The sequence below is a fragment of the Portunus trituberculatus genome, chromosome 39 (genome assembly GCF_017591435.1).
Source record: "Portunus trituberculatus isolate SZX2019 chromosome 39, ASM1759143v1, whole genome shotgun sequence".
NCBI lineage: Eukaryota > Metazoa > Arthropoda > Malacostraca > Decapoda > Portunidae > Portunus > Portunus trituberculatus.
In genome coordinates, this window is record NC_059293.1 from 6,069,058 (window position 1) to 6,093,805 (window position 24,748).

General features: G+C 41.2%; 1 protein-coding gene across 1 annotated transcript in view; it reads right to left on the reverse strand.

Moving 5' to 3' along the window:
• The window catches only part of LOC123515639 (sodium- and chloride-dependent glycine transporter 2-like), a gene marked incomplete in the record, with an annotated part of 27,674 nt that extends 4,214 nt beyond the window's left edge, over positions 1-23,460 (reverse strand). Inside the window, 2 exon segments of the mRNA XM_045274454.1 lie at positions 5,695-5,871; positions 23,354-23,460. Coding sequence (XP_045130389.1) covers positions 5,695-5,871; positions 23,354-23,396 — 220 coding nt within the window.
• Positions 23,461-24,748: the final 1,288 nt, after the last annotated feature.

Genomic DNA, 24,748 nt, shown 5'->3' on the forward strand with positions numbered 1-24,748 from the left:
GAGTTGTATTCAGGTCTATGAACCAGGATGATTATCACAAATCGACATAACAACATCGTACTTTGTCGATATCATATTGAAATATCGTGTACAAGGGGTCTTTATATGCATGTGTAGGTAGAAATAATTAGTAGAAGGTGAGGTTGAAATCTGTAGAAGGTGATCTTGTACTACTTAAAAGATAAAAACAAAGTTGATTTTTTTTTCCTAATCAACAAGAAGCATACTTCGCTTAAATACTTGCTAACTTTAAGAAAACTTCATGAACACGGACGCCGGCGATGCTCTCGTCCGTACTAAAGCGCGAACACGCTTAACTGTGCAAGAGAGATCAGCTCTGTGGGAAAAATCAAGTGAAAATTACAAGTTCTGAACACGCACCACAGAATGTTCGAGAGAGGTGTTTACAAAGCTTAACCCTGACTTCGAGTTTATCAGGAGGAGGAGGTAGTAGGCACCTACCGAAACGATAATTTACTCCCAGCGATGTCTAATAGCATTAGTTCAGGGGGTACTGTGAATTCTCCATTAAAGCTAGTAGTGATCTCGCTTAACGTTTCTCTTTGTGTCTCACAACTCAGGGGGGAGTCTTAGCCTGCCTATAAGGACAACTACATGCACTTACCACACACACATCCTTCATTTAAAATTCAAAATTAATAAAAATGGCGACTCCAAATCCAGCCTCGGAGTCCCCTTCTTGGGAGGGGAACAGAAATGTACCCAGATCGGATTGCTCTCTCGTTGGTAACCCAAAATGTCTTGACATCTGCCTCAACTTTCTTCATTAACTTCTGCAACATTCACGTTCTTAGATCTAATTTTCAATCTGTAGAACACCACTGCTCCTCTACTAAACCTCATCTTTTCCTCACTGAAACACAGCTGTCAGAGGAAACTGACAGTAGCCCTTCTCTGTTCCCTCCTACTTTCTCTATTTTCATTTTCATTCAAAAGCTGGATGTTGCGTCTATGTGCAACGACTTAACTTGCTCTCGTGCCCACGCTCTTGAATCTTCCGAGTTTTCCACCATCTGGCTACGACTTAACAGTCACTCTCAAACTAAATTCATCTGTGCTGTTTATCTCTCCCTAACTCTTCTGACTATAGTAAATTCTTTGACTATTTAACTTCCAAAGTGGAGCACATTCTGTCCCTCTACCCTTTCGCTGAGATTTCCATTCTTGGAGATTTCAATGTTCACCACCAGCTTTGGCTTTCCTCTCCCTTCACTGACCATCCTGGTGAACTAGCCTTCAACTTTGCTATCCTCCATGACCTAGAGCAACTGGTGCAACACCCTACTCGTATTCCTGACCGTCTTGGAGACACGCCCAACATTCTTGATCTCTTCCTCACCTCTAATCCTTCTGCTTATGCTGTCACCCTTTCATCTCCGTTGGGCTCCTCCGATCACAATCTCATTTCTGTATCTTGTCCTATTTCTCCAATCCTCAGGATCCCCAAAGCGAAGGTGCCTCTGGCGTTTTGCCTCTGCCAGTTGGGGGACCTGAGGAGGTATTATGCTGATTTTCCTGGAATGATTACTGCTTCCGTGTCAGAGACCCATCTCTTTGTGCTGAACGCATAACAGAGGTGATAGTGTCTGGCATGGAGGCGTACATTCCTCATTCTTTTCTCAACCTAAACCTTCTAAACCTTGGTTTAACTCAACTTGTTCTCGTGCTATACATGATAGAGAGGTTGCCCACAAAAGGTACTTGAGCCTTCCATCTCCTGAATCTCATGCACTTTATATCTCTGCCGGAATCATGCCAAGTCTGTTCTTCAACTTGCCAAACACTCTTCATAAATAGAAAATGTCAAAATCTTTCAAACTCAAACTCCTCGTGACTTCTGGCATCTACCCAAAAACATCTCAAATAACTTCACTTCTTCATCTTTCCTCCTTTATTTCATCCTGATGGCACCACTGCCATCTCTTCTGTCTCTAAAGCTGAACTCTTCTCTCAAACCTTTGCTCACAACTCCACCTTGGATGATTCTGGGCTTGTCCTCCTCTCCTCCTCCCTCTGACTATTTCATGTCTACAATCAAAATTCTTCGTAATGATGTTTTCCATGCCCTCTGGCCTAAACCCTCGGAAGGCTTATGGACCTGATGGGGTCCCTCCTATTGTTCTCAAAAACTGTGCTTCTGTGCTTGCACCTTGCCTGGCCAAACTCTTTCAACTTTGTCTATCGACTTCCTTCCTTCCTGCTGGAAGTTTGCCTACATTCAGCCTGTTCCTAAAAAGGGTGACCGTTCTAATCCCTCAAACTACCGTCCTATAGCTTTAATCTCTTGCTTGTCTAAAGTTTTTGAATCTATCCTGAATAGGAAGATTCTCAAACATCTGTCACTTCACAATCTTCTATCTGATCGCCAGTATGGCTTCTGTCAAGGTCGCTCTACTGGTGATCTTCTGGCTTTCCTTACTGAGTCTTGGTCATCCTCTTTTAGAGATTTCGGTGAAACTTTTGCTGTCGCGTTAGACATATCAAAAGCTTTTGATAGAGTCTGGCACAAAGCTTTGATTTCAAAACTGCCCTCCTACGGTTTCTATCCTTCTCTCTGCAACTTTATCTCAAGTTTCCTTTCCGACCGTTCTATTGCTGCTGTGGTAGACGGCCACTGTTCTTCTCCTAAATGTATTTGTTAACAGTAGTGTTCCTCAGGGTTCTGTCCTGTTACGCACTCTCTTTCTATTTTTCATTAATTGTTTTCTTAACCAAACTTCTTGCCCTATCCACTCCTATGCTGATGATACCACCCTTCATCTTTCCACGTCCTTTCAGAGAATGCTTCAGGAATGCATCGCAGGGACGCCACAGAACATCTAAATTCTGATCCTTCTAAGATTTCTGATTGGGACAGAAAAAACTATAGTAGTTTTCAATGCCTCAAAAACTCAATTCCTCTATCTATCAACACGTCACAACCTTCCAGACAACTATCACTTCTTCAATGACACTCAACTGTCTCCTTCTTTCACACTGAATATCCTCGGTCTGTCCTTTACTCATTATCTTAACTGGAAATATCATATCTCATCTCTTGCTAAAATAGCTTCAATGAAGTTAGGCGTTCTGCGGCATCTCCGCCAGTTTTTCTCGCCCCTCCAACTGCTAACTCTGTACAAGGGCCCTATCCATCCTTGTATGGAGCACTCTTCGCATGTTTGGGGGTGGGGGAGTTCCACTCATACAACCTTATTAGATAGGGTGGAATCAAAAGCTTTTCGTCTAATCAACTTCCCTCCTCCGACTGACTGTCTTCAGCTTCTTTCTCACCGCCCAAATGTTGCATCCCTTGCTATTTTCATGCTAACTGCTCTATTGATCTTGCTAGCTGCATGCCTTTGATTTCAAAACTGCCCTCTTACGGCTTCTATCCTTCTCTCTGCAACTTTATCTCAAGTTTCCTTTCCGACCGCTCTATTGCTGTTGTGGTAGACGGCTACTGTTCTTCTCCTAAACCTATTAATAGTGGTGTTCATCAGGGTTCTGTCCTGTCACCCACTCTCTTTCTATTATTCATTAATGACCTTTTTAACCAAACTTCTTTCCCTATCCACTCCTACGCTGATGATACCACCCTACATCTCTCCACGCTCTTTCAGAGACGTCCAACCCTTCAGGAAATTAACAGATCACGCGGGGACGCCACGGAACGCCTGACTTCCGATCTTTCTAAAATTTCCGATTGGGGCAAAGAAAATCTAGTAGTTTTCAATGCCTCAAAAACTCAATTCCTCCATCTATCAACTCGACACAACCTTCCAGACAACTATCCCTCTTCTTCAATGACACTCAACTGTCTCCTCTTCCACAATGAATATCCTCGGTCTGTCCTTTGCTCATAATCTTAACTGGAAACTTCACATCTCATCTCTTGCTAAAACAGCTTCTATGAAGTTAGGTGTTCTGAGGCGTCTCCGCCAGTTTTTCTCGCCCTCCAACTGCTTACTCTGTATAAGGGCCTTATCCGTCCCTGTATGGAGTACTCTTCGCATGTTTGGGGGTTCCAGTCACACAGCTTTGCTTGATAGGGTGGAATCGAAAGCTCTTCGTCTCATCAACTCCCTCCTCTGACTAACTGTCTTCAGTCTCTTTCTCACCGCCGAAATGTTGCATCCCTTTCTATATTTTATCGCTATTTTCATGGTAACTGTTCTACTGATCTTGCTAACTGCATGCCTCCTCCTCCTGCGGCCACGCTGCACAAGGCTTTCTTCTTCCTCTCATCCCTATTCTGTCCAACTCTCTAATGCAAGAGTTAACCAGTACGCTCAATCATTCATCCCTTTCACTGGTAAACTCTGGAACTCCCTCCCTGCATCTGTATTTCCAAATTCCTACAACTTGCCCTATGCTGTCCAGTCCTCTAATACAAGAGTTAACTAGTATTTTCAATCATTCATACCTTTCACTGATAAACTCTGGAACTTCCTACCTGCTTCTGTATTTTCATCTTCGTACGACTTGACTCCATTTAAGAGAGAGGCTTATGGTTAATTCTTTCTAGTCTTTTAGGGAGAATGCAGTTCCAGTGGGCCTTCTTTTAATTTTGTTGTCCTTGGCAGCTTTCCCTTTTGTATAAGAAAAGGGTAGATGAAAAACAAGTATATTAAGTGAACAAATAGTTTTCTTTTGTCCTTTTACTTTACGATATATACTTAATTTTAAAAGGGAAACTGTTGTTTACACCCCTGCTTTGTGAACAGATTCACGGTAGTGAGTGTTCATTAGAACATAAGAAAACAGGGAAGCTGCAAGAGGCTGTCAGGTCTACACGTGGCAGTTCCTGTATGAGCAAAGCTACCTAATTACATCTATCATCCCCCATCGATAAATTTATCTGATCTTTTCAAGTACCTATTGACTCTGCGCTAATAACATGATTACTGAGTCCGTTCCATTCATTAAACACTTTAAAAATACCAGTTACTCTCAATTTCTTTTCTAAGCCTGAAGTTCTCAAGCTTAAGCCCATCATTTCTGATTCTATCGCTGCTACTGATTCTAAGAACTTTGCTCATGTCCCCTTTGTTATAACCCCTATACCACTTAAATACTTTTATCAGGTCTTCTCTTTACCTACGTCTTTCTAAGGAATGCAAATTTTCTTGTATCTCACTGCGTTGGGAATATCCTTCATCCCCTGTATATTTTTAGACATCCTCCTTTAGACTGATTCTAATAGACATATATCCTATAATGTGGGTACAAGAACTGTAACGCATAATCTAGATGCGGTCTGACCAGCGTTAAATATGATTTTGATATTACTTCGGGATTTCTGCTTTTAACATTCCTAAAAATAAATCCTAGTACCTTATTTTCCGTATATCTAGCCTCCATGCATTGCTTTTTTCTTTTTTTTTACGAAGATCAGAACTAAATATAATTCATGTCTTTTTTTTTCATTTTTCGAACCTAACAGTGCCTCGGTGTTTATCGTGTTCTTATTGTGTGAATTTCCTCTACCGAAGTTAAATACATACATTGCATTTGTTAATATTGAGCAGCATTTGCCATTTGTCTGTCAATTGTCATTTGTCTGCTTTTGCCATTTATCAGCAACACTTTATCTCATCTTTCCCTTGACGTAATATACCTTGATTATTTTATTAACGTCTTGATTAAGAATCTCTTCCTCCACCTAACCCCGTGTATCCAAATCTTACTCACCTCCACCGTTCTTGTAGGCCAGGTATGGGAACCTCCAGACGTTCCCGAAGCCCACGGCGTACCCGAGGCAGGAGAGGAAAAACTCGCATTGGTTGCCCCATGTGCCTCTCTCCTCTTCCTCTTCTTCTAGCGCCTCCACGGATGCTGTGACGGCTCTACTCTTCTCCTTCCCCATGTCTGCGAAATAACATCTCCAGTATTATTACTATGGAAAATGTGTGCATGACTCCCCTTTGTGTGTGTGTGTGTGTGTGTGTGTGTGTGTGTGTGTGTGTGTGTGTGTGTGTGTGTGTGTGTGGGGGGTATAGGTGTACGAAATGTAGTTTATGATCAATTAAGTCAACATAACTAACCAATATGGCAAACCAAAACGACTTTATTAGGTGAAATCAATCATATGCATACAGACCCAAAAATGTATACATTTTCTCATTATTCATTTTTTTTTTCCAACCCGAATAACAATAGAAATATTCCAACGTAAAAATAGTAATCGTTCCTAGACACAGTCACGAGAATGAAATCCGTCCCTGAAAATTTTCCGCGGTGAGCCCTTGTATGAAGCAGCACATACTCTTGCATCCAAGAAATAGAAATAGTGATGCGTTTGGTGGAACGAGATACCATTTGCATGTGCTATAGGTGCAGTGAGGTAATGCATACTATAGATTTACCCATCTAATCAGCTTTCTCTCTTTTTATAAAATATAATATCACGATTAAGCCAAATTGCACTACTTTTTAAACTTCACGACAATCTGCTATCAGAATCTCCAAAATCATCCCCGACATAGAGCGAACAGATAACGAAGGCTTTCCTTTTAGAAGAAACGGACAGACAGACAGACACACACACAAGCACAGACAGAGGCAGAGGCAGAGGCAGAGGCAGAGGCAGAGGGAGACAGACAGACAGACAGACAGACAGACAGACAGACACACAGACACACACACACACACACACACACACACACACACACACACACACACACATTTCTCATTTGTCTGTCTTACTCCGCGCAGTGTGGTGGTTAGCACTCTTGGCTCACAAATGAGAGGGCCCTGGTTCGAGTCTTGGGAAGCGACGAGGCAAATGGGCAGCCTCTTAATGTGTATTCTCTTTTCACCTAGCAATGAATAGGTACGAGATGTAACTCGAAGGATTGTGGCCTCGCTGTCCCGGTGTGTGTGGTGTGTGATGGGGTCTCAGTCCTACCCGAAGATCGGTCAGTATGATATCTGAGCTCTTTCCGTAAGTGGCTGGATGAAGAGTAGGCAACCATGATGAACAAACAAACAAACAAACAAACAAACACACACACACACACACACACACACACACACACACACACACACACACACACACACATCTCGACACAATCCAATCCACGTTGCCATGTCTTTTACGGACACGACCAACCCATGGTACTCGTATAAGTAGGCTACGCCAGGTATTCTCAATCCCTTCAACCCCATGCGTGGAGATGACTTCAGCGAGAAGTTTAGAGGGAGAGGTGGGGGTGAGTGTTTTCTGTGTGGGAGAATAAAAAAGAAAACGAGGAATGCATTCTATTAGCACCATATACTAATGTATAATTCCTCTCTCTCTCCCTATATATATATATATATATATATATATATATATATATATATATATATATATATATATATATATATATATATATATATATATATATATATATATATATATATATATATATATATATATATATATATATATATATATATATATATATATATATATATATATATATATATATATATATATATATACCCATAGAAAACGGTCGGTGTAACCGTGTTGGCCTTTCACAGGTACAGCCTGAGTGGAACTGAGTTCGCTTCTACATCCTACCCACCTGTCCAACTTCTGCGTGACGTCACAGTGGCTGCGCAAACGTGAACCACTTTAGGAATAAGACTCCGCCCATTGAGAATACCTGGCGTAGCCTACTTATACCATGGACCAATCATTCAGAAAATCAACAAATCACGCAGGAACGTAACAGAATACCTGACTTTTCATTTTTCTTATATATCTAACTTAGTAGTGCTCAATGCCTCAAAAACTTAATTCCTCCATCTGTAAACTCGACACAATCTTCCAGACAACTATATCCTCTTCTTCAATGACATTAAGCTGTATCCCTATTCTACACTGAATATCCTCTGTCTGTCTTTTACTCATAATCTAAACTGGAAACTTCACATCTCATCTCTTGCAAAAACAGCTTCTATGAAGTTTGGCGTTCTGAGGCACCTCTGCCAGTTTTTCTCACCCCTCCAACTCCTAATTCTGTACAAGGGCCTTATCCTTCCTTGTATGGAGTACTTTTCGCATGTTAGGGGGGTTCCACTCAAACACTTATTATATTAATACGTTGGAAACAAAAGCTTTTCGTCTCATCAACTTCCCTCCTCTGACTGACTGTCTTCATCATATCACTGCCGGAATGTTGCATATCTTGCTGTATTCTATTGCTATTGTTAATTGTAATGCTAGCTGCTCTTCTCATCTTGATAATTATATGCCTCCCCTCCTCCTGCTTCTTCTTTTCACCCCTATTCTTTCCAACTCTGAAGGCGGATTCACACGTGCCAATTTGTGACTGAAATTGCAAATCGGTAGAGTTACCGACTGAATATCGGAACCTAGCGACTGGAGAAACCAATCGCAAAACAAGACCAACATATTGGTCAGTTGATTTGCGACTTTATTTACGCTGTAACGTTACGGAGTAAGCTTTGAAAATGTAATCTCCAGGTGTAAAGATGATGTTAGAGTTGATGAAGGAAAAGGAACACATCTGGGATACCAGAAATTAATATAAAGCGCATGAGATTCAGGTGATGGAAGGCTTAAGTACCTTTAGCGCACAACCTCTCTATCATGTATAGCACGAGAACAGGCTGTGTTAAACCAGGGTTTAGAAGATTTAGGTTGATAAATAGTGAGGAATGTACGCCTTCACGCCACACACTAATACCTCCGTTATGCGTTCAGCACACATAGATTGGTCTCTTAACACAGAAACAGTAATCATTGCTGGGAAAATCAGCATAATACCTCCTCAGTGCATGGCTGAGGCAGAATGTCAAATGCACCTCCGCTTTGAGATTGGAGAATTAGAACAAGATATAGAAACGAGATTGTGAATCAGAGGAGCCCAACGGAGAAGATAGGGTAACAGCACAAGCAGAAGGATTATAGGTAAGGAAAAAATCAAGAATGTTGTGATTAGAACTCGAGTAGGGTGTTGCACCAGTTACTTTAGATCATGGAGGATGACAAAACTGAGGGCTAGTTTACCAGGATGATCAGTGAAAGAAGAAGAAAGCCTAAGTTGGTGGCGAACATTGAAATCTCCAAAGATGTAGATCTCCAAGAAAGGATAAAAGGATAGAATGTGTTCAACTTTGGAAGTTAAACAGTCAAAGAATTTACTGTAGTCAGAGGAGTTATGGGAGAGATAGACAAACACAGATAAATTTAGTCAGAGAGTGACTATTGAGTCGAATGCATATGGTGTAAACCTCGGAATATTCAAGAAGGTGGGCACAGTCGTTGGGCACATAGACGAAAATGAAGATAGAGAAAGAAGAAGGGAACAGAATAGGGGATACTGTCAGTAGCCTGAGACAGCTGTGTTTCAGTGAGTAAAAGATGAGGTTTAGTAGAAGAGAGGTGATGTTCTACAGATCGAAAATTATATCTAAGATCACTTATGTTGCAGAAGTTAATGAAGAAAAAGTTGAGGGAGTTGTCAAGACAATTTGGCTCGTTACCTGAAAAAATAGTCCGACCTGGGGACATTTCTGGTCCCCCTCTCAGAAAGAGACTACGAGGCTGGATTAGTTGTCCTTATTTTTTTCATTTTGAGTGAAGGAAGTTTTGTGAGGAGGAGAGTTGTGAGACACAAAGGGAAACGCTCAGAGAGATCACAAATTCCTTTAATGGATGGTTCACAGCATCCCCCCTGAACTGATCCAGACCAGAATTGGTCTGGAACAGAGCTAGTGCTCATAGACCTACCTCGCTGGGAGTAAATCATCGTTTCGGTAGGTGTCTACTACCTCCTTCTCCGTGATTTATCCGACACGACTGCTCATCAGTGATATTTGTCTATCAAAATTCCTTGCGTTATGTGTCATTACCTAAAAAAAAAAAAGTAAATAAAGTAGGAAGACTGTTTATCAAAGTAGGAAAGTAGAAAGTACCTAAGAAGACCCTCAGGTATTCGTAAACTTGTACTTGTAGTTTTATAGTCTATAGATAGATTTTCTCTTTTATTTGAGAAAACAGGAATCATGTATCCTAAACTAAAAGAAATTATGACTTGCTATATGTTCAGTGTCACTCACATTATGGTTTCAGATCACCTTGAAGTTATCATGAATGTCAAAAAATCCAAGAGCTTGTCCATGATAACGATGCGGTTGAGGAGATATTTCCGGCTTGTTGTAACAAAAGAGACAGGCTACAAAACTTTCTGATGGTTGTGGTCACCAAGAGAGGAAACGAGGCACACAACCTTGAATACTCAACAGAAATCTCATGTTTGCTACAGTTCCGTCTCAGTTAATGAAAGCGGACAGTGTTTAATTGGTGCTAAACAACACCCACAAGGTTTCTCTATCTTTAAAGAGGAAGTGAATTTCGAACAAGGCTGCCCGGGAAAACTAATGCAATGAGATAATGAAGGATGCAGGTGCTAAACTACCTCTGTCATAAAGTTCTTAATAATTTCGGAACTCACTGCAATATCTCTCTGTTTGAAACGTGTAACATTATTGATGCTTGCTAGGTTCAGAGTAACACGAAAGTGAGTCATTTCTTAACCGTTCTCTCTCTCTCTCTCTCTCTCTCTCTCTCTCTCTGTGTGTGTGTGTGTGTGTGTGTGTGTGTGTGTGTGTGTGTGTTGCCACCACGATAAACACTGCCTTTTTTTTTTTTTTTTTTTTTTTTAGCAAACGTAAACTCGGGATTTACGAGTACTACCAACGTATATCCCGTACGTACCCTGTGTGTGTGTTGGGTGTAGATATTTTATCATTATAATAAGACACATCAAAGGAAGAAACAACATTTGATTATTCATGAAAAAACCTAAAGGCGAGTCCAGGTGTGACGTTATCATTCCCCACAGGCGATAGTGTCAAATGGACTTCCCCAGTATTGCGTTTGAGGAAACCTAAGGTTACTAGCAGGGTGGGGAAACCCGGAAGAGAGGGAGGAAGGGGGATGAGGATTAGGATGGGTGAAGGCTGGGCAACGGGGTGGAGATCCTCCCTTCAGAAACCTATATTTTATGCTAGGTCATTTTACGCACCGGAAATCGACAACAACAACAGTAAAATGCATGGAATCGGAAAAGCTTAGAAATTCAGATATACCAAACTTAAGAGCGGCATAAACATAAGCAGGCTACTCTCGGCACTCCTTCAGAGCTACCAATAGCACAAACCTCCTTGAGACTGTAGGCTATACCTCGCATCTGTTACGTTGGCTGTCTTGTCAGGTTGTGAAGCTTCCTCGCTGATTACAGCGCTCCATAACAGTGGTAGTGCTAAGGCTGTGTGTGTGTGTGTGTGTGTGTGTGTGTGTGTGTGTGTGTGTGTGTGTGCGCGCGCGTTTTGTGATGTGTACCTACATATGTAGTAGTAGATAACTACGAGACTGAAGAAACTGATCGCTTCCGAATGGAAATGACATTTTTTTTTCAGTGTACTCAAGACAAAGGGTCTATATTTATTCAAATGAAGTTCCAGAATTCCTCTTTATACTAGAGTGAACTGAATAGCATGATATTCTATTGTGTATCATTTCAAATTTCTTCCTAATATAAAAGTTAAAAAGTGTAATAATTTAAAGTTTCCGGTAAAAATTAACGTTTTCTATAAATCTGATAAAATTAAGATTATGGTAGACAGCGTTATTTTTCTTTTATGGTCATTCAATTAGAATTTCAGAAGTTTTGATCGGAATATCCTCGGCAAAATTAATGCTTAGGTTCTTTCCAGCATAATAACACTGGAGTTCATTTCTTTTTATGAAAGGTAGAATTATGTATAGTGATAGGGATTGTTTGAAATATGTGGGAACGATATTCTTCAAATACATTAATCTCTCTCTCTCTCTCTCTCTCTCTCTCTCTCTCTCTCTCTCTCTCTCTCTCTCTCTCTCTGCGTGCAAGTGTGTGTGTGTGTGTGTGTGTGTGTGTGTGTGTGTGTGTGTGTGTGTGTGTGTGTGTGTGTGTGTGTGTACCTAGTTGTATTTTACAAGAAAAGAGCTATGCTCGTGCTGTCCTGTCTCCATATCTATAGTCAACCAGTTTAGTCTAAATTCATAAATATTTCTTACTTGAACTACTGTTTTATCCAAGTTATTCTATATTATTATGTTTCTGTTTGGAAAGCTACATTTCTTAATGTCTTTTCAAGACGCAGTCTTTTATAGTTTCATGCCGTTTCCCTTGTACTTCTAAAGTCCCACATTAACAGGCATGAGAGGATCTAGGTGGCGGCTACTAGGGCTCAAGCCCCGAAATGTTTTCCCAAGATCTGAGGAAAAGAGCAGTCTGAGTGAAATGTGCAGTAGTGGAGTTTACTAGAGGCAGCTTGCGCGGGAAAGCAGCCTGTGTGGCCTGCCTGCAGGATTGCCAGACTGATTTTGCTGATCGTAGGTAGTAGATCACATGAAGAAAACGTAACAAATCTTAACAAAACGTATAAACATCTAGAATATATCTAATCTTAAGGAGCATAATTATTTTCTTACCTCTGATTAAAGCTGTAAGTCCTCTTCCCCCGGAGAGTCTTCCCACACACACACACACACACACACACACACACACACACACACACACACATCCATATTTACATTTTCTTTTCAGTGGACGTGAGGCTTATATTCATGACAAAAAACTGGCTTCAACAAGGCTGGTGGTGGTAAGACATTTGCATAATTAAAGGATCTGAATTCTTAAGTCTTCTCTGTGTCTTTTCTCTGCTTTGAATTGGAGTTAAATTAAGGTAAAAAAAAAAATAGTTTCGATGGGGCTCGCAGAAAAAAAAAAAAAAAAAAAATCAGCGTTCGCTAAGCCCCGAACCGCCCCTGCTAATAGATCTTTTTTGTCAACTATTTATATCCCCTTCCATGCCCTGTATATAACAATTAGGTCTCTTCTTTCTCTCCTCTGTTGCAATTTTAACATCTTTAATCTGTCCTCGTATGTTAGGTATGTCAGTCCTTGGAACCATTTTGGTTGCAGCTCTAATTCCTTTGTGTGTGTGTGTGTGTGTGTGTGTGTGTGTGTGTGTGTGTGTGTGTGTGTGTGTGTGTGTGTGTGTGTGTGTGAGAGAGAGAGAGAGAGAGTAGTAATTCACCTCAGTCGTCTGCTGGTCACCCATTACTGAGCGAACTCAGAGCTCATAGACCGATCTTCGGGTAGGACTGAGACCACATCACACACAACACACCGGGAGAGCGAGGCCACAACCCTTCGAGTTACATCCCGTACCTATTTACTGCTAAGTGAACAGGGGCCACACATTAACAGGCTTGCCCATTTGCCTCGCCGATTCCGGGACTAGAACCCGGCCCTCCCGATTGCGAGTCGAGCGTGCTAACCACTACATTACGCGGTGTGTGTGTGTGTGTGTGTGTGTACGCGCGGGTGGATGTGCAGATGTGTGTGTGTGTGTGTGTGTGTGTGTGTGTGTGTGTGTGTGTGTGTGTGTGTGTGCGCCCACGCCCAGGTGGACGTGAATGTGTGTGTGTGTGTGTGTGTGTGTGTGTGTGTGTGTGTGTGTGTGTGTGTGTATACGCGCGGGTGGATGTGAATATGTGTGTGTGTGTGTGTGTGTGTGTGTGTGTGTGTGTGTGTGCGGGCGGGTGTGTGTGTGTGTGTGTGTGTGTGTGTGTGTGTGTGTGTGTGTACGCGCGCGGTGGATGTGAATATATGTGTGTGTGTGTGTGTGTGTGTGTGTATACGCGCGGGTGGATGTGAATATATGTGTGTGTGTGTGTGTGTGTGTGTGTGTGTACGCGCGGGTGGATGTGAATGTGAATGTGTGTGTGTGTGTGTGTGTGTGTGTGTGTGTGTGTGTTTCACTTCACTGTTTGATCTGCTACAGTCTCGGACGAGACAGCCAGACGTTACCCTACGGAACGAGCTCAGAGCTCATTATTTCCGATCTTCGGATAGGCCTGAGACCAGGCACACACCACACACCGGGACAACAAGGTCACAACTCCTCGATTTACATCCCGTACCTACTCACTGCTAGGTGAACAGGGGCTACACGTGAGAGGAGACACCCAAATATCTCCACCCGGCCGGTGAATCGAACCATGGTCCTCTGGCTTGTGAAGCCAGCGCTCTAACCACTGAGCTACCGGGCGTGTGTGTGTGTGTGTGTGTGTGTGTGTGTGTGTGTGTGTGTGTGTGTGTGTGTGTGTACGCGCGGGTGGATGTGTGTGTGTGTGTGTGTGTGTGTGTTTAAAATTAGCACTTCTGTTGTCAGAGTTCTTAACCAGTTTTCCTGTTTTTTTTATACATTCATTATTATTATTATTATTATTATTATTATTATTATTATTATTATTATTATTATTTATATTAGCATGATTTCTATTACTATTACTATTTTTATTGTAATTATTATTATTATTATTGTTATTATTCATAAGTTTCTTACACCAAATCAGAATATTCACAACAGGATACCTTTTCTGTCATGATACAACCGTAGAAAGTCGAAAACATTCCTTTATTTCAGCAACAAAATAACATTCACCACTGCAACCCCCTCATGTAGCATCCACCACTACTTTCACTGCACCATGCCAACCCGTTCTCTTCTCCTTGCGTGTCACCCACCAGATCTGCCCCACTTCGTAGCAGTTCCATGTGTATAAAGTGGAGGACATGGTATTCTAAAACAACAAGTCTTTCAGGACTAGCCAAATTTATCTAACTGATGTAGAATTCTACGAAAGTTTATACGAGAACTACAATTCAGTATCATCCAAGAATGTGGGTATAACGAAAAGTAAGAAGAGTGATCAGAGTGAACCAGTGAAGGTATTGAGTGTCGATGAGAAGGAAGAGAGACGGCTGTACCTATAAGAAGATGACGTATAAAGCAACATCTAGCAAGTAAGATGTGGAAGGTGGCAAGGCCGGGGGAAGAAAAGTGGAAAGAGGCTTTAAGGATGTAACCTTGACTTTACAAGGACCTCCATACACCTTTTCCTTCTATTGTTATCTCGAATCACTGATAATATTTCTTCTCCTCTCACCACCAAGCCTCCGAAATTTGCTTGTACTCCGCTTTCCTGACCACTCTCGGGAGTTATATTTACTCCAATCTTTATGCTGTGTTTCAAGTATTCTGCTCTTATCATATGTAATTTGTTCTCGCCCCCAGTCCCCACCCGGCTTTACCTTTTCGTGTCCACCTTTTCTTCCCTCAATCCCTTCCTTATAATCCTGGTCATCACTCTGTCCTTGAAGTTTGTGCGCTGGCAGCATGAGAGAGAGAGAGAGAGAGAGAGAGAGAGAGAGAGAGAGAGAGAGAGAGAGAGAGAGAGAGAATAATTTCATCTAGAATGAGACGATTAACGGGAATAATGTGGGCGTGCAGACGATAGCCGATTTACATGTCACCAGGTGTACAAGAATCGCCATATATAAGCAAAGCCTATCTTATATGAGGGTTGTACTATTTTTTCAAGGTTTTCTATGGTAATATTCTATCAGTGGGCGAGCTGGTGGTGGTGATTGGTAGTACTACTAATAATAAACAGTCTCAGTAGTTGTACTTGTAATGGTAGTAGTTACAGGATTAGTGGTAGTAATAGTAATAGAGAGTACTGAGAGCAACAGGTAGTAATGGTCGTGAAGGCGGCGGTGGTGTTGGTGGTGGCAATAGCAGCAATGTAGTATAGTAGTGGGATGGTAATAGTTTGGTGATGATGAACGGAGAAGTAAACAAACAAAAAAAAAAAAAAAAAAAAAACGTCTTCCCCACAGTAAGCCTCTCAGATACGCCATCTTGCAACAGCCTCGTCACTCGTAATTGTCACTTCTCCCCTCCTTCCCTCCCTCCCTCTCTGACTCCAACAGTGTGACCTTCCTCCTTCCCTAACTACACTCTCTCTCTCCCCAGTCCTCAGTATACCTCTTACTTAGTCGTTCATGTATTCTCCATTCCTCTTCATGCTGGCTCTCCTGCTCTCTCATCTTTAATGCACAGTACCTCTATCTTCCTTCATATTTTATTTTCTCTCTATTAACCTTCTCAGACTTTCCTGCACTTAATTTTCATATCTTTTTCCTCCTTAACTCTTTCCTTCATTCCCGTTCCTTCTCTAATCCACACCTTCCTGTTCCCTCCACTCTATCCCTATTTTTCTTTTCTGTTCTCTTATCATCTTTCCACACACTTCTACCGTACCCTTCCCTTATTTATTTCTTACTCGCTTACCTCTACCCATTTTTTTTTTTATCTTTTCATACTTTTTTTTTTCCCTTTTCACTCCAATTATCCATATTTTCTGCCTCTCCCTTTTTACGTAACTCCATAAATGCGACTTTTAAGCAAGGAAACATGAAGGAGGAGACACAAAAGACGAGATGCTAGACAAAGACCTACGGAAAGATTCCAACCAAATAACTGGTGTGTGTGTGTGTGTGTGTGTGTGTGTGTGTGTGTGTGTGTGTGTGTGTGTGTGTGTGTGTGTGTGTGTGTGAGAGAGAGAGAGAGAGAGAGAGAGAGAGAGAGAGAGAGAGAGAGAGAGAGAGAGAGAGAGAGAGCTATGACCTCCAGCTGTAGCCGGGTTGAAGGAGGGAGGGGAGCAGGAAGGAGGTGGGGCTCGCAACACTACTCACGTGTAACCTCCACAAGGTAAATATTTTCGTTGAGTACGAGAATATACATGATTTTTTTTTACTTCGTCCCACGGATTTCAGCATAACGCTATTCGGTAGACGAGTCCACTGTTCATCTCATCAGTGGCCACTGAGAGAAGTGAAAAATCCCACAAGGGATGTACTTTCATCACCACAGGCAATAAGATGTCAAGAAAGTTAAGGAAACGAAGACGTGCAAGGAGAGAATTAAATGTAAAGAGAAGGAAATGTGAATGGAATAGATGAAGGAATATACACTGATACGGAAGAAGGAAAATAGGAACAAGGATGGATAAAGGAAACGGTTTTATGACACTAAAAACATTACTTAATAAAAGAGTAAGAAGTGTTTGTGAAGACAGGTACGTAGAAAGCTTATCCGTCTTTTGTTATTTTACTAAGCTTCATAAACGACTTTCTCTGTTACTTTCACTTTTAGTGACAGTTTCGCTTAGTTTTGGGAATCCGCGACCTGTAATACGCACAGGGATATAAAGGGGAAAAGAAATCTGGCATGCTTACGGAACAAGTCTCAAAACCGGTCACCGTGTAGGTCAAATGAGCTTGGTCTTGCCTGCTCGTGGGCCAGCTTGGGTTCGACTATGTTCCTGAGGCTAGCAACACATCAGTGACCCAACGCGATGGCCTTGTCCCATATATTTAATATTTTCAGAGCTATTATCCAACGGGGATTTTTGGAAGTAGGATTGCTTGCTCCTATGTTCACTTCTTTGTTGGTCCATTGCATTTTCTAATGATATTTTTTCTGCTTTCAATTTGGAATTGGGGAGGCGCTAATGAATGATGCAGGTAGTAGGTGGTTGGGAACTGACGAGAAGTGAAGGTGGACGTAAAGAGAAAGTTACTCGCGGTATTTCCTGAACACTCCTACTCCCTGCCTCCCTGCCTGCCTCCCTCCCTCCCTCCCTCCCCACTTCTTTTAAGGTTCACTATAATCAATGCTCATTACGATATCTCTTCGAGAAATTAACAAAGTGAGCTCATCACCTGCTCGTAAAATCTACTCCATAGACGGACAGCGTTAACATTAAAACAAGAATATCTACACAAACGCACAATGGTACCACACACATAATGGTACTACCGCTAACAACACGAGTGGAAAGAATGCCATTAAGAAGTCGGTCGCGTTAACAGCACACACCCTGATCAACGCGGCGCCTGGCTGGGAATAACAATGACACGGCACCCTTCTGTCACTACTCACTCTCCCTCCCTCCATCTCACCTTCCTTTCTCCACTCACAACAATATCCTTTTTCACAGTACTCTGGACAAACAATGGAAGCTTCCTATGTAGTAAACAGCCAAGAAAATTGAACACTATTGAAGTGTTATGGTGTGTGTGTGTGTGTGTGTGTGTGTGTGTGTGTGTGTGTGTGTGTGTGTGTGTGTGTGTGTGTGTGTGTGTGTGTGTGTGTGTGTGTGTGTGTGTGTGTGTGTGTGTGTGTGTGTGTGTGTGTTGTTCACCTAGTTGTAATTTTACAGGGCCTGGGTATCATACTCGTGTGGCCCGTCTCCATATCTACACACATCCAACTTTCCTTTAAAACTATGCACACTCCTTGCTGACACCACCTCCTCACTCAAACCATTCCACACCTCCACACATCTTTGTGGGAAACTATATTTTTCACATCCTTCAAGCATATTCCTTGGCTATCTTTTTACTATGCGATCTTGTAGTTCTATTTAAGTTTTCCTCTCTCAACATCATTTGCTCATTATCCACTTCATCCAGTCCATTCAACAGTTTATAAACCTGTATTAAATCTCCTCTTTCTCTTCTTTGTTCCAAGGTAGGCAAATTCATTTCTTTTAATCTCTCCTCATAGGTCATTTCTGCCAATTCCGGAACCATTTTTGTTGCCATTCTCTGCAATCTCTCCAACTTCCTTATATGCTTCTTTTTATAAGGGGACCAAACCACTCCAGCATATTCCAATCTTGGTCTAATTACCATACTAATTAATTTCTTCATCATATCTTTATCCATATAATGGAAGGCTAATCCAATATTTTTATCAAATTATACGTTTCTCCAAACATCTTATCAATATGAGCCTCAAACTGCCCATGGTCTTGTATTATCACTCCCAAATCCTTTTCCTTTTCCACCTTTTTCAACACTACTTCTTCACCCATCTTATATGACCCTCTTGGCCGTCTTCCACTCTTTCCCATCTCCATCACATGACTTTTGCTCAGATTAAATTCCATTTGCCACCTCTTGCTCCACTCCCAAATCTTATCCAGGTCTGCCTGTAAAATTTCACAATCTTCTTCACTCTTCACACACCTACACAACTTCGCATCATCCGCAAACAAATTAATATAACTGTTTACTCCTCTGGCATGTCATTAATATATACCAGGAAAAGTATTGGTGCCAGCACTGAGCCTTGTGGGACTCCACTCTCCACCACCAACCAGTCCGACTTTGCATCCCTTATTACCGTTCTCATCTCCCTCCATCTCAAGTAGTTTTCCATCCACTTTAACACTTTTCCTTTCAGTCCTCCATAAATCTCTACTTTCCATAACAGTCTCTCGTGAGGTACCTTGTCAAAAGCTTTCTTTAAATCCAAATATACACAGTCCATCCATCCCTCTCTCTCTGTATTTTGTCAACCACTCTTGAATAAAAGCTCAGTAGATTTGTTACACATGACCTCCCTTTCCTGAAGCCAAATTGATGATCCGATAATAACTTATGATCCTCCAGGAACCGTATCCAATATTTCTTTATCACCCTCTCACAAATCTTACCGACCACACTTGTTAGAGACACAGGTCTATAGTTAAGAGGCTCTTCCTTACTGCCTCCCTTATAAATGGGCACCACTTCAGCTCTCTTCCACTCTACTGGTACTTCCCTGTTTCTAATGAACACCTTATAATATCATATAATGGATCAATCAATTCTTCTCTACACTCCTTCAATAATTTTCCTGAAACTTCATCTGGTCCCATCGCTTTATCATCTTTAAGTTCCTCCAACATTTTATATAACTCCTTTTTAGGTATCTTAATGTCCTCCATGTGCACATTTCCTTGTACATTCTGTGGCTTTACAAACATTGTTTCTTCAGTAAATACTTGCTGAAACCTATTATTTAGCAATTCCGCTATATTCTTAGGGTCATCTACTATCCCTTGCTCTCCTTTTAATCTTTCAATGGACTCTCTCTTTTAAGTTTACCATTTATGAACCTGTAAAACAATTTTGGATGTTCCTTACTCTTGTCTACAATATCTTTTCAAATTTTCTTTCTTCCTCCCTCCTTACCCTCACATACTCATTTCTCGCCACTCTATAATTCTCCTTATTTAGTATATTCCTGCTCTTTTCCATCTTTTCCAAGCCACATCTCTCTTTTCCTTAGCCTTAACACAAGTTGCATTAAACCAATCCTTTCTTCCTTCCTCTCTCGGTTTATACTTTGGTACAAATTTCATAACTCCTTCTTTATAATATTTCATAAAAATCTCATATTTCTTTTGCACTTCTCTGATTTGTAACATCTCCTCCCAATCTAATTTTCTGAAATAATTTTTCAAACTTTCTGTGTCCATCTTTCTATAATTCAATCTACCACTCCTGTATGTCTCGTCCTTCCTTCGCTGTGTTGTTGCTATCTGCATTTCCATAACCACATGATCACTCTTTCCCAAAGGACACTTGTATTGTATATCTCCACATAGGTACACTTCTCTTGTTAACACCAAATCCAGTCTAGCCGGTTCATCATCTCCTCTATATCTAGTATTTTCCTTCACCCTCTGTTCCATCATATTTTCCATCATTAGATTAAGAAATCTCTCTCCCATGCTTCTTCTCCAACACCACTTACTAGATTTTCCCAATCCACCTCCTTACAATTAAAATCTCCTACTAGTATCACCTTTCTTTTTCCAGATAATACACTTTCCAAACTCTGTAAAGTATCCTTGATCATATTGTCGTATTCCCTTAATGTCCAAGAATTTGTTTTAGGAGGTACATAGGTCACCATGATTATTAATTCTTTTCCATCACTTTTTATCCTTATGCTTATCACTTCTGCGTTGTTCTTCCCATACCAAACCTTATCCACATTTATTTATTTCTTCGTCATAATCATAACTCCTCCTCCACCTTTACTCTCCCTATCCTTTCTCCATATATTATATTTATTATCCAAATTTATCTTTGTTTTTTCATGCAATTTTGTCTCAGTCAAACACACTATATCAGGCTTCTCCACTATCATATAGTCTTGCAATTCCAATCTACTTGACAGTATCCCATCTATATTAGTATACATTACGGTCCACCCACTGCTCCCTCTAGGGGTTCCTCCGTATTCCTTCTTTCCACATACCACTTTCTGACTCTCTCTCCTATAACTCTCCAAAAAAACTTTTCTCTTTCCTCCTCAGACCGCTCATCATTTTTCCTTCTCGCCTCTTCCACCAATTCCTTATATCTTCTCCTCTCTTCCTCATTTCTATTCTTTCTCACAAACACCTCTTTACAACCTTCTATCTCTCTTAACTTTGATGTTCTATATAGGACATCCTCCGCAGATTGTTGTGACTTCAGTACTACTTTAATCGGTCTGCTCACTCCCTCCTTATACGGACCCAGTCTATGGATCTCTTCCACTTCTTCTTGTAGGTCTTTTTTTCATCATCATTTAGATTTTTGAACAGATCTCTTACCGTTTTAATTCTTCCTTAATTCTCTTAGGCTTATATGTTATATTTTGTTCTTTCATCCCAAATATTAACACACTCTTCTTCTTTTCTGCTATTTCCCTTATCAATGTTTCCTTATTCTTCATTACATTAACCAGTTCCTTGGACCTTTCTTTTTTGTCTTCCTTCAACTGATCTTTAATTATTTCTTGTAATCCAACCATCTCTGCTTCCCTCGACTCAGTCCATTGTGTTTTCTTCAGTTCCCATTCCCTTTCAAGCCTTTCATTTTGCTCACTAATCATTTCCTTAAAGTCATCTTTCTCCTTTACTACTCTATCCATTTTCTCCTCCAACCGTCTCTTGTATTTTTCAACCTCCACCTTCAAATGTGTGTGTGTGTGTGTGTTAATCTCAGGGCACACAATGGAACCTTCCTATATGTAATAAACAGCCAAAAAAATTGAACACTATTGAAGTGTTATGGTGTGACTGTGTGTGTGTGTGTGTGTGTGTGTGTGTGTGTGTGTGTGTCTATATATATATATATATATATATATATATATATATATATATATATATATATATATATATATATATATATATATATATATGTGTGTGTGTGTGTGTGTGTGTGTGTGTGTGTGTGTGTGTCATATATATATATATATATATATATATATATATATATATATATATATATATATATATATATATATATATATATATATATATAAAACATGTAATAAGTCGATATGATATTTTTTTTTCTCAGTAGTATAACAGGCAAAATCAAACCTTATTCATGAATAAACGACCCAGTTTAACTTACTAGTATATGAAAACAACAATTCTAATTAATAATAGACTACTCGAGTAGCCTGACGAGTGTTGCTGCCTAACTCAACCTGGGCGGGCCACCTATTTAACTTAACAAACACATAGTCGGACAAATAGTTAGTTCTGGCTGTAATGTCCAAGCCACTACGCCATGAAGAGGAAGAAAGCTTCACATATTTCTTTCTCGTCACTCTTCAGTAGCCTTGTGATATCCTGGTTTCATGCTCAACTGTTGTGCCGCATCTTGATATCCATATATCACGGTGTTACTGAGTATGCTGGGTCGTTCTATATACTATATATAGTACACTCAATTTATTCATTTTTTATTATTGCTTAAATCAATAGACTTTAGACTTATAATATAGCGTATTTAAGATAGTGATAGCAGTATCACGAGGTAATCACAAAAAAATTGTTTTTGACCATCTTAATCCAAAATCATCGATACAGAATGTCAACATCATAATAATCAATGTTCTATGTATCTTTATGCACCTGATATATAATGCTACAATAGTTTAACTCTGTAGGGGACATGTAGCAGGAGTGACATTTGGAGGTATATTTCTGAAAACTCCCCATTGGTCCGAAATATAAGTAGTGCCATTAGACATCGCTGGGAGTAAATTATTGATTCGGTAAGTGTTTAAATAATTTTCGTTTGCATTTGCAAACTATCGGTTTTACGTTCATAAACTGTATGCTGACGGCATGGACACAACCACAGTTCCAGTGCTTCATGAGAAGATACAATGTAATAATACAAACAAATAAACAATGCTTCCGTAACAAAAATAAGCATGCATTACAATTAGAGGATGAGGTCAATAAAGTAACAGTTTCGCAAGGAGTAGCAAAGGCACCTTTGGTAACAACTTGATAGTGTGTGGTCGGAATGCAAGAAGTCCGTCATATACAGTCTTTCCGCTCGAAGAAAAGTAAATCAATAAAACAAAAACAAATAAGAGTTAATTCATTATTTGCAGACCTCCTGCTGTATGAGAATTAAGGCCACTAGCTAGTACTCCAGTACATCAGGGAATTTCGTAGTTACAAGCTGAGGACGACGCTGTACTACGAAGTCTGCTGAAACTACTTCCATCTTTCAAATAAACAAATATATTATTTTTTACATCTTATTAAATTTTGCAGCTGATTTTGTTTGAACTTAAATCTCACCTGGAGAACTCCTGAACAAATTCTTAACCGCCGGAATCTTCATCGCAGACAAGACAGGAACACTATAGCGTCAGGAAAAGGTATACCGCTTTTCTTGGCTGCTTGGCCTATAAATACATATCCTTATCATAAGCGGTTGCCTATGAAAGAAGCTCAGGTGTAAGGAAATCCCCACAGTGACTCTTATGACACTGCTTCCTGAACGATCTTGATTCCGTTTTGATAATGAAGGTGGGTCACTTCAAAAGGGGGAAGAATATACTAGCAAGATAATTATTATAAATGAGAGAGAGAGAGAGAGAGAGAGAGAGAGAAAAAGAGAGAGAGAGAGAGAGAGAGAGAGAGAGAGAGAGAGAGAGAGAGAGAGAGAGAGAGAGAGAGAGAGAGAGAGAGAGAGAGAGAGAGAGAGAGAGAGAGAGAGAGAGAGAGAGAGAGAGAGAGAGAGAGAGAGAGAGAGAGAGAGAGAGAGAGACCTTAGACAACCTGATGATGGCACACAGCTGCAGCCACGTGCTGATTGTGGGGGATCTCAATCACCACCTGGAAAGAGACGCCTACGAGAATCTCCTGGAGGTGCAGGGTCTGACAGATCATGTCACCTTCCCCACACATGAACGAGGAGGGACATTAGACCCTGTCATCTCAGACTACCAGGAAGACAAGCTTCAGTGTCATCAGCTGGGGCTCGTGGGCAGCTCTGACCATCACGCTGTACTGACACAGCTGGAAGTGGGCGTGGCTCAGGACGAGGCCACCACCCGCACCATCTGGCTGTGGAACAAAGCAGACTGGGCTTCCCTGCGCCGCGACCTGACCCACACCCCATGGGCCACTCTGCTACAGGGAGGAGCAGAGAGTGAAGCACTTGCACTCACCTCTCACCTTCTCGCCCTCCAGAGACGCCACGTCCCACACAGGGAATACACCACCAGATCGACGGATCAGCCATGGTTTGGCTACCGTTGCCGTGTTGCTGCCGAGGCAAAGTATGCTGCCTGGCTCCGCTACAAGAGGAACCCGACTCGGCGCAACAAGGACCTGCACAGGGCTGCATGCAGGAGGATGGTGGTAACCAGCAAGTGGGCCTTAAAAAAGTGGGAGGAAAGCCTGCGCCGGAAACTGTGTGGCACTGGCGTAGGAAACAAAACTTGGTGGTCTCTTGTTAAGGACAAACAAGGAACTGGCCACCAAGAATCCATCCCTCCCTCAGCAAGCAGGACGGTACTGTCGCCACCAGCAGTAAGGAGAGGGCACAGTTGCTGGCTTCCTTGTTTGCTGGAAAAATGAAGGTGGGAATCCACAGCAGCCACCGCCTCAGCTGGTCCAGCAATGTGAGAAGACTGTCACCATGGTGGAGGTGACGCATCAGCAGGTGAAGCGATTATTGCGGGGCTG